General features: G+C 41.3%; 1 protein-coding gene across 1 annotated transcript in view; it reads left to right on the forward strand.

Annotated features, from left to right (window-relative positions):
* BCL2L13 (BCL2 like 13) overlaps nt 1–9720 on the forward strand; it is a 34629-nt gene extending 24909 nt beyond the window's left edge. The window contains exon 7 of the mRNA XM_056517912.1: nt 8473–9720. Within this exon, the coding sequence (XP_056373887.1) occupies nt 8473–9252 (780 nt within the window). The 3' untranslated portion in view covers nt 9253–9720. The remainder of the gene's footprint in view (nt 1–8472) is intronic.
* The last annotated feature ends 1180 nt before the right edge of the window (nt 9721–10900 follow it).

Genomic DNA, 10900 nt, shown 5'->3' on the forward strand with positions numbered 1-10900 from the left:
TAAGAGGAGCGGCTGATATCATCACATATGATGTAATATATAGAGATTATATCAGTACTGGAGCGTTATAAGAGGAGCGGCTGATATCATCACATATGATGTAATATATAGAGGTTATATCAGTACTGGAGCGTTATAACAGGAGCGGCTGGTATCATCACATATGATGTAATATATAGAGATTATATCAGTACTGGAGCGTTATAAGAGGAGCGGCTGATATCATCACATATGATGTAATATATAGAGGATATATCAGTACTGGAGCGTTATAAGAGGAGCGGCTGATATCGTCACATATGATGTAATATATAGAGGTTATATCAGTACTGGAGCGTTATAAGAGGAGCGGCTGATATCATCACATATGATGTAATATATAGAGGATATATCAGTACTGGAGCGTTATAAGCGGAGCGGCTGATATCATCACATATGATGTAATATATAGAGATTATATCAGTACTGGAGCGTTATAAGAGGAGCGGCTGATATCATCACATATGATGTAATATATAGAGGATATATCAGTACTGGAGCGTTATAAGCGGAGCGGCTGATATCATCACATATGATGTAATATATAGAGATTATATCAGTACTGGAGCGTTATAAGCGGAGCAGCTGATATCATCACATATGATGTAATATATAGAGATTATATCAGTACTGGAGCGTTATAAGAGGAGCGGCTGATATCAGTCACATATGATATAATATATAGAGATTATATCAGTACTGGAGTGTTATAAGAGGAGCGGCTGATATCAGTCACATATGATGTAATATATAGAGATTATATCAGTACTGGAGCGTTAGAACAGGAGCGGCTGATATCAGTCACATATGATGTAATATATAGAGATTATATCAGTACTGGAGCGTTATAAGAGGAGCAGCTGATATCACATATGATGTAATATATAGAGATTATATCAGTACTGGAGCGTTATAAGAGGAGCGGCTGATATCCCATATGATGTAATATATAGAGGTTATATCAGTACTGAAGCGTTATAAGAGGAGCGGCTGATATCATCACATATGATGTAATATATAGAGGTTATATCAGTACTGGAGCGTTATAAGAGGAGCGGCTGATATCACATATGATGTAATATATAGAGATTATATCAGTACTGGAGCGTTATAAGAGGAGCGGCTGATATCATCACATATGATGTAATATATAGAGGTTATATCAGTACTGGAGTGTTATAAGAGGAGCGGCTGATATCACATATGATGTAATATATAGAGATTATATCAGTACTGGAGTGTTATAAGAGGAGCGGCTGATATCATCACATATGATGTAATATATAGAGATTATATCAGTACTGAAGCGTTATAAGAGGAGCGGCTGATATCATCACATATGATGTAATATATAGAGGTTATATCAGTACTGGAGCGTTATAAGCGGAGCGGCTGGTATCCGTATAATATAAATGTCCGGCTGATAACAGAGAACAGTTTCCCGCTCCTGTTATTTCACAAGCTATTGATCGACGCTCTGTTTACTCTCCCCGTCCCGCTCGCTCGCTCTCTCGCTTTCCCAGCATTACTTTGGCATCATCATCGTTTACCCTGCAGCCGAGTCGAAAGCCTAAAACAAAACTGGGTCGCGCCGCTCTCTGCTCCTCCCGCCGGTGTGTGTCACACGCGCGCGCCCCCTGCTCTCTGCTCCCGTCCACTCCGTACGCAGATGTTGCAGTCTCCTCGCCGGATTCTCCAGCTCTGCAGCCGTCTCGCTGGGTAAGACCGTCACATACGTGGCCTCCTCTTCTATTAACCCTTACAGAACCAGAGCCACCTTACATAACGGGGACGACTTTTTCTAAAGGTTGGAAGACTGCACTATAGGATGTGATTGGCAAAACTACAACTCCCATCATGCCCTGACAGCCGAAGGCTGTCAGGGCATGATGGGAGTTGTAGTTTTGCCAAAGGTTCGGTTACTCTGCTATATAAAATCGTATTAGCTGCGGAGTGCCACATTTTTGTATATGTGACTTCTCAGATGTTTCCTGCGTGACTGCGATCTGCGGTACGGCTGTGCGGGGCTGGGATTCCTCTCCCAGATACCCCCCCCCCCCTCCCATTCCCACATACAATGTGTGTTGGGTTCTGTCAGCATCACTTCTTCCACCCAAAACAATGTGTGAAGGGGAGGTGTTGGGTCAGCCGTATCTAAGAGAGAAATGCCGTCCCCTTACAGCAGATAACATAGGCACCAGAATCATTCACTTTGTAGGTTTTTCACATTCTTATAGATGAAGGGGTTAACAGAGGGTGGTGGCTCCTGCACCTGGGGGTAATGGGGTGGAAGAATTGAAGCTGACAGAACCCATAACCCCCCCCCGGTGAAGAAGCCGCCGCCGCCCTCTGTTAACCCCTTCATCTACAATAATCGATCAGACAACCCGTGAAAGTGGTTGATTCTTGTATAAGGATCCAGAACTGCGATCTGCTCTGCCGCTGTGCAGAATCGAGATGCCTCTCCCGGATACCCCCTGCCTCACCCCCTTTTCCCTCCACATTGCCCTTTGTTAACCCCTTCATCATTATTCGGCAAATCTTTTGAAAGTTGTTGATTCTTATACGCCAAGGCACACGGAGAACTGCGATCTGCTGTGCAGGGCTGAGGTTTCTCTAACAGATACCCCATAACGTTGTGTTGGGACTTCTGTCAGTTTCACTTCTTCCACCCAGCTTTCCCAGGTGCAGGAACCACCTCTGTTAACAAATCAACAACTTTCAATTGCTCAATGATTGATTCCTAATGATGACGTTTCCGCGTGTCCATTGTGACACAAGGCGTCCCGGTTGCAGCGACGCATCGGTCCCAGTTCGGTATAAATGGTTCTAATTTATCTCTAATGCGTTTTTATTAACAGGAGCCAAGAGCGGCGATGTCCCATGATGCACCGGGGCTAATGTGATATCAATAGAGACATCGCCTCATTGTGTTGTCCCATGTGGTCATGCAGTCCTATGTAAATAATGCTTCATCATTGCAGAGTATAAAAGTTTTAAAAATTTTAAAACTTTTTTGTTTGTTTTTTTACTTCCAATTTCAATTCCTTACTATTTTCAAGATCTCTGCTTGCAGGCAGTGAATGGAAACTCTTGTCATAGGGCTTACACAGCTGAGGGTTTGTTACTATATCAGTGTAGGTCAGTGTTTCCCAGCCAGGGTGCCTCCAGCTGTTGCAAAACTACAACTCCCAGCATGCCTGGCACCCTGGTTGGGAAACACTGGTGTAGGTGAATGCATACAAGATCTCTTCTTGCAGGCAGTGAATGGAAACTCTTGTCTAAGGGCTTACACAGCTGAGTTTGTTACTATGTATCAGTGTAGGTCAGTGTTTCCCCACCAGAGTGCCTCCAGCTGTTGCAAAACTACAGCTTAGTGCTTACACAGCTGAGAGTTTGTTACTATGTATCAGTGTAGGTCAGTGTTTCCCAACCAGGGTGCCTCCAGCTGTTGCAAAACTACAACTCCCAGCATGCCTGGCACCCTGGTTGGGAAACACTGGTGTAGGTGAATGCATACAATATCTCTGCTTGCAGGCAGTGAATTGAAACTCTTGTCATAGGGCTTACACAGCTGAGGGTTTGTTACAATGTATCAGTGTAGGTCAGTGTTTCCCAACCAGGGTGCCTCCAGCTGTTGCAAAACTACAGCTTAGTGCTTACACAGCTGAGAGTTTGTTACTATGTATCAGTGTAGGTCAGTGTTTCCCAACCAGGGTGCCTCCAGCTGTTGCAAAACTACAACTCCCAGCATGCCTAGCACCCTGGTTGGGAAACGCTGGTGTAGGTGAATGCATACTGGAAACACTGGTGTAGGTGAATGCATACAAGATCTCTGCTTGCAGGCAGTGAATGGAAACTCTTATCTTAGGGCTTACACAGCTGAGAGTTTGTTACTATGTATCAGTGTAGGTCAGTGTTTCCCAACCAGAGTGCCTCCAGCTGTTGCAAAACTACAGCTTAGTGCTTACACAGCTGAGGGTTTGTTACTATGTATCAGTGTAGGTCAGTGTTTCCCAACCAGGGTGCCTCCAGCTGTTGTAAAACTACAACTCCCAGCATGCCTGGACAGCCTTCGGCTGTCCAGGCATGCTGGGAGTTGTAGTTTTACAACAGCTGGAGGCACCCTGGTTGGGAAACACTGGTGTAGGTGAATGCATACTGGAGTGCTGCAGCAGGCTTGTAGGGTTGTGTCACCCGATACAGTGTGACAACACTGCAGCTCTGGATGTCTCCCTGTTCTGAGGTTCACAGACATTTTGGTGTTACATAAGACGGCGCCGGCGGCAGAGAGGAGAGGAGGATGCTGGGTATTTATTCTGTGACATTCCTGCAAATAAAGCAGCTTTACTGTCCACATGGATGAATCCTCCATTATCCAGGATCCTTAAAGGGACCAGAGCCCCGAATTATAGATAATAAAGGATCAAATAAAGACTGAGACCTCTCTTCCCGTCCGCTGTGAGATGATCGCTCTCCGGGCAGCGGCTGATAATGACTGATCCTCCGAGAAATCACTTACTGTATAAACCCGTAATATCACTGCCGAGCATCTCCAGATCTGTCCCCCAGGAGAACAACACGTCTATAATATTCATATCTGCAGCGTTCTGACTAATCATACCGCACAGCTCAGGGAGCAGTATTATAGTAGTTATATTCTTGTATATAGGAGCAGTATTATAGTAGTTATATTCTTGTATATAGGAGCAGTATTATAGTAGTTATATTCTTGTATATAGGAGCAGTATTATAGTAGTTATATTCTTGTATATAGGAGCAGTATTATAGTAGTCATATTCTTGTATATAGGAGCAGTATTATAGTAGTTATATTCTTGTATATAGGAGCAGTATTATAGTAGTTATATTCTTGTTTATAGGAGGCAGTATTATAGTAGTTATATTCTTGTATATAGGAGGCTGTATTATAGTAGTTATATTCTTGTATATAGGAGCAGTATTATAGTAGTTATATTCTTGTATATAGGAGCAGTATTATAGTAGTTATATTCTTGTATATAGGAGCAGTATTATAGTAGTTATATTCTTGTATATAGGAGCAGTATTATAGTAGTTATATTCTTGTATATAGGAGCAGTATTATAGTAGTTATATTCTTGTATATAGGAGCAGTATTATAGTAGTTATATTCTTGTATATAGGGGCAGTATTATAGTAGTTATATTCTTGTATATAGGAGCAGTATTATAGTAGTTATATTCTTGTATATAGGAGGCAGTATTATAGTAGTTATATTCTTGTATATAGGAGCAGTATTATAGTAGTTATATTCCTGTATATAGGAGCAGTATTATAGTAGTTATATTCTTGTTTATAGGAGGCAGTATTATAGTAGTTATATTCTTGTATATAGGAGGCTGTATTATAGTAGTTATATTCTTGTATATAGGAGCAGTATTATAGTAGTTATATTCTTGTATATAGGAGCAGTATTATAGTAGTTATATTCTTGTATATAGGAGCAGTATTATAGTAGTTATATTCTTGTATATAGGAGCAGTATTATAGTAGTTATATTCTTGTATATAGGAGCAGTATTATAGTAGTTATATTCTTGTATATAGGGGCAGTATTATAGTAGTTATATTCTTGTATATAGGAGGCAGTATTATAGTAGTTATATTCTTGTATATAGGAGCAGTATTATAGTAGTTATATTCTTGTATATAGGAGGCAGTATTATAGTAGTTATATTCTTGTATATAGGAGCAGTATTATAGTAGTTATATTCCTGTATATAGGAGCAGTATTATAGTAGTTATATTCTTGTATATAGGAGGCAGTATTATAGTAGATATATTCTTGTATATAGGAGGCAGTATTATAGTAGTTATATTCTTGTATATAGGAGCAGTATTATAGTAGTTATATTCTTGTATATAGGAGCAGTATTATAGCAGTTATATTCTTGTATATAGGAGCAGTATTATAGTAGTTATATTCTTGTATATAGGAGCAGTATTATAGTAGTTATATTCTTGTATATAGGAGACAGTATTATAGTAGTTATATTCTTGTATATAGGAGACAGTATTATAGTAGTTATATTCTTGGATATAGGAGGCAGTATTATAGTAGTTATATTCTTGTATATAGGAGCAGTATTATAGTAGTTATATTCTTGTATATAGGGGCAGTATTATAGTAGATATATTCTTGTATATAGGAGCAGTATTATAGTAGTTATATTCTTGTATATAGGAGCAGTATTATAGTAGATATATTCTTGTATATAGGAGCAGTATTATAGTAGTTATATTCTTGTATATAGGAGGCAGTATTATAGTAGATATATTCTTGTATATAGGAGGCAGTATTATTGTAGTTATATTCTTGTATATAGGAGCAGTATTATAGCAGTTATATTCTTGTATATAGGAGCAGTATTATAGTAGTTATATTCTTGTATATAGGAGCAGTATTATAGTAGTTATATTCTTGTATATAGGAGCAGTATTATAGTAGTTATATTCTTGTATATAGGATGCAGTATTATAGTAGTTATATTCTTGTATATAGGAGCAGTATTATAGTAGTTATATTCTTGTATATAGGAGCAGTATTATAGTAGTTATATTCCTGTATATAGGAGCAGTATTATAGTAGTTATATTCTTGTATATAGGAGGCAGTATTATAGTAGTTATATTCTTGTATATAGGAGGCAGTATTATAGTAGATATATTCTTGTATATAGGAGGCAGTATTATAGTAGTTATATTCTTGTATATAGGAGCAGTATTATAGTAGTTATATTCTTGTATATAGGAGCAGTATTATAGCAGTTATATTCTTGTATATAGGAGCAGTATTATAGTAGTTATATTCTTGTATATAGGAGCAGTATTATAGTAGTTATATTCTTGTATATAGGAGACAGTATTATAGTAGTTATATTCTTGTATATAGGAGACAGTATTATAGTAGTTATATTCTTGGATATAGGAGGCAGTATTATAGTAGTTATATTCTTGTATATAGGAGCAGTATTATAGTAGTTATATTCTTGTATATAGGGGCAGTATTATAGTAGATATATTCTTGTATATAGGAGCAGTATTATAGTAGTTATATTCTTGTATATAGGAGCAGTATTATAGTAGATATATTCTTGTATATAGGAGCAGTATTATAGTAGTTATATTCTTGTATATAGGAGGCAGTATTATAGTAGATATATTCTTGTATATAGGAGACAGTATTATTGTAGTTATATTCTTGTATATAGGAGCAGTATTATAGCAGTTATATTCTTGTATATAGGAGCAGTATTATAGTAGTTATATTCTTGTATATAGGAGCAGTATTATAGTAGTTATATTCTTGTATATAGGAGCAGTATTATTGTAGTTATATTCTTGTATATAGGAGCAGTATTATAGCAGTTATATTCTTGTATATAGGAGCAGTATTATAGTAGTTATATTCTTGTATATAGGAGCAGTATTATAGTAGTCATATTCTTGTATATAGGAGCAGTATTCTAGTAGTTATATTCTTGTATATAGGAGCAGTATTATAGTAGTTATATTCTTGTATATAGGAGCAGTATTATAGTAGCTATATTCTTGTATATAGGAGCAGTATTATAGTAGTTATATAAAGAAAAAGTCTGTGGCACTCATCCGGCCTTATATATAGATGGACATACAGTGGAAACGTACGAGACAGAGTGACTATCATTTCCCATTTCATCTTGGCTCTTCTAGTTGAAGTGCGTATAGTGTGAAAAGATTGTCCTTCCTTCATGTACATTGGCACTGTATGTCCATTTGTACGACGGGATGAACCCAGAAGGTCGGCAGACGTTTATTGAAACATTATGGACACCTTTTACTTGCGGATTACACTGGAAGGAAGGAGGACAAAGCTCATCTCGGTAAGAGCGCTTCGTGACTGAGTTTGTGTTCCAGTTAACACACATTACGCTCTAGTTGCTTCAGCCTCCTTGTTCTTCCAGAGCAGCGGTTCTGTAAAGGATACGTTCATTTATTAATTAGCGCTGCGCCTACCGTGCCAAGACCGGCAGAACTCGTCCAGACAAGTTAGACCATGCTAGATGGCAGCTTTAAATGTGCTCCTTTTAGCCCCCTAGAGTCCATTTTCAGCTATGGACTAGAGCAATGGCCTCCAAAAGGTGGACATCTAGATTTTTGCAAAACTACCACTCCTAGCATGCCCGGACAGCCAACGGCTGTCCGGGCATGCTAGGAGTGGTAGTTTTGCAACATCTAGAGGCCCACAGTTTATAGACCACAGGACTAAAGTATAGCCCTTAGTGCTTGTTGTATTGGAGTAGACTGCATTTGCCCACAAACATTACGAAGGATGGTACAATGGTAGATAGATCAACAGTAAGTTACCCTCTTAGCGAAGAATTCCTTTTAATGGTGTCCATTGTGTCTTTTCAGGGTACAGCTTTCAGCCTGGACACTGAGGAAGAAGATGTCCCGGGTCTGATTGCAGAGGATAGCAACGACATCTACATCTTGACCAGCGATAACTCGGAACAGGTCAGTCCTCCTGAGAGCCTGGCCATCTCTTCCTCCTGGCACACCGAAAGCTTGCCCACTTCCCTGGGTCCCGAGTCCTGGCAGCAGGTGGCTATGGATCCCGAGGAGCTGAAGAGCTTGGACAGCAATGGCGGAGGGGAAGAACGCAGCGAGAACAACTCCTCCAACTCTGATATCGTGCACGTGGAGAAGGAGGAGATAGCAGAAGTCATCGAAGAGGCAGCTGTGGTAGAGGAAAGACTTGAGCGAGAAGAAGAAGAAGAGGAGGAGGAGGAAGAGGAGGAGGAAGACATGGAGGCAGAAGAGAGGGAAATCCTTGTCATTCCTTCTGCCACGACGACCACCCTCTCTGCCCCATCCCCTCCATTGGTGGAAGAGAAGGAGAGCCCACCTCCTCCAGTATTGGAGCCCCCAAAGGTGGACATAACCATAACGAGAGCTCCAGAAAAGGAGCCTCCCGAGGAACCTAAAGAAGACGTCTCGGTTCCTTCTCCATTGGAGCTGACAGAAAAATTAGAATCCCCCATGTCCCCTTTGCTGCCTCAATCGACCGAAATGGGGGAAGAAAAACCTGTTTTCATTTCGGAGGGGAAATCGATCCTCCTGTACGGAGGAGCAGCCGCTGTTGCCATTTTGGCGGTAGCGGTGGCCATGGTGATGGCGCTGAGAAAAAAATAGGAGTTGAATGGCAGAAGGTTGCTTCTCCCTCTCAAGTCTGCCCAGTTCCCTCTTGTGCCACCCGTGTTGCTCGTAACCCAGACAGTAAAAAGAAAAAAAAATTATTAAAAATAAAATGGCCGAAACCGAGGTAGGGAAGCCGGGGCGAGAAGCTCCTGAGATCTGGTGTGGGGGAGGATGGGACCTCTCTACCGCCTATATAATTTCTCTGCACTGGCTTGACCGAGCTGTTAACTCTTCTGTTGCCATCACTGCCAGGGCCGCCACCAGAATGCCTCATTGTGGCAAAAAAAAAAGTCACGCAACGGTGGTCAAGGCCACCAAAAAAAATACCAAAAACGGGTAGAAATATGTTGGATCCTGTGGTTGTAGAATGACTCCCTCCCCCACCCCCTAGCTTACAAAAGAAAGCACTTAAACCGTAACTGGGAAAGACGCAGCTGCCATCTTTATTCTGTGCCCATCTACTGTAGACCTTGGTGGTGACTAGAGGATAGCCATGTCTGACACGCGGGCACCAAGTTCTGCTGGGTACGGGTGAGCGCTGTATCTCCTATACCCCCGGGGAGAATAAGGGTCAGAGGGGCAGATGGCGTCTTTCTCTGTCATCTACCCAACCCCATAGCAGGGAAAACCTTCAGTCCCTGAGGAGGCGTATGTAACGCGTTTCGCAGTTGCAGGTTTAGTAATAAAGCCGTCTATTTTCTTTAAAAAAAAAAGTAAAAATTCCGATAGTGGTAAAATGACCAGTCCCCGTTTTTTTTTTTATTTTCTTTAAAAGAAGAGAAATTATTTCCCAGATATATATATTTTTTTTCAGTTTCTTTGGCTACAGTGACTGTGGGGGACAAGATGGAGTCTCTCCGTCGGCTGTCGGCCCGGATTCGAAGGGGGGGGGGGGGGGGGGGGAGGTGCTGGTTTTCCTGCATTGCAAAAGATACATATTTTATTTTTAACAAGAAAAAAAAAAAAAGCATTTATTTTATGGAGCTGTCGATAAATTGTAGAGAAATAAAAAGGAAAAGAAAAAAACAGAAGACTGAACTGTGTGACTGGTGTGAGCGGGCGGGAGCCGCAACGAAAAGCGGGCGCTGTATTTGGGGAAAACTGGGTGACAACCAATATGGCCACCATTACATCTCACAAAGGAGCAGTTACAGGAATCTGCCTGTTATTTCTTATAACAAGGGTGTTCAGTTGTTGCAAAACTAAAACTCCCAGCATACAGTGACCCCCCTCGACCTACGATGGCCCCGAGATACGATCATTTCAAGATACGATCACTCTCAGAGGCAGCATCAACATACGATGCTTTTGTATGTCGGGGCCATCGCATAAACGGCTATCCTGCAGCGCAGACTGCTTCAGCTGCCCCCGGATAGCCATTTACGGTGCCCCGTGCGGTCCGCTGACGATCACTTACCTGTCCTCGGGGCTCCGGCGCGTCCTCTTCGGGATCCTCTGCATCGTCGGCGCTCTCCATCGTCGTCATCACGTCGCTGCGCACGCCGTCCCGTCATCCAATAGGAGCGGCGTGCGTAGTGACATGATGGCGGCGACGGAGAGCGAGGATGCCGGGGAAGCAGAGGCCTTGCCGGAGCGTCGAGGACACCCCGGGGACGCGGCGACAGCGATGGAAGGCGACATC

This window comes from Hyla sarda, chromosome 4 (assembly GCF_029499605.1).
Source record: "Hyla sarda isolate aHylSar1 chromosome 4, aHylSar1.hap1, whole genome shotgun sequence".
In the NCBI taxonomy this organism is placed as follows: domain Eukaryota; kingdom Metazoa; phylum Chordata; class Amphibia; order Anura; family Hylidae; genus Hyla; species Hyla sarda.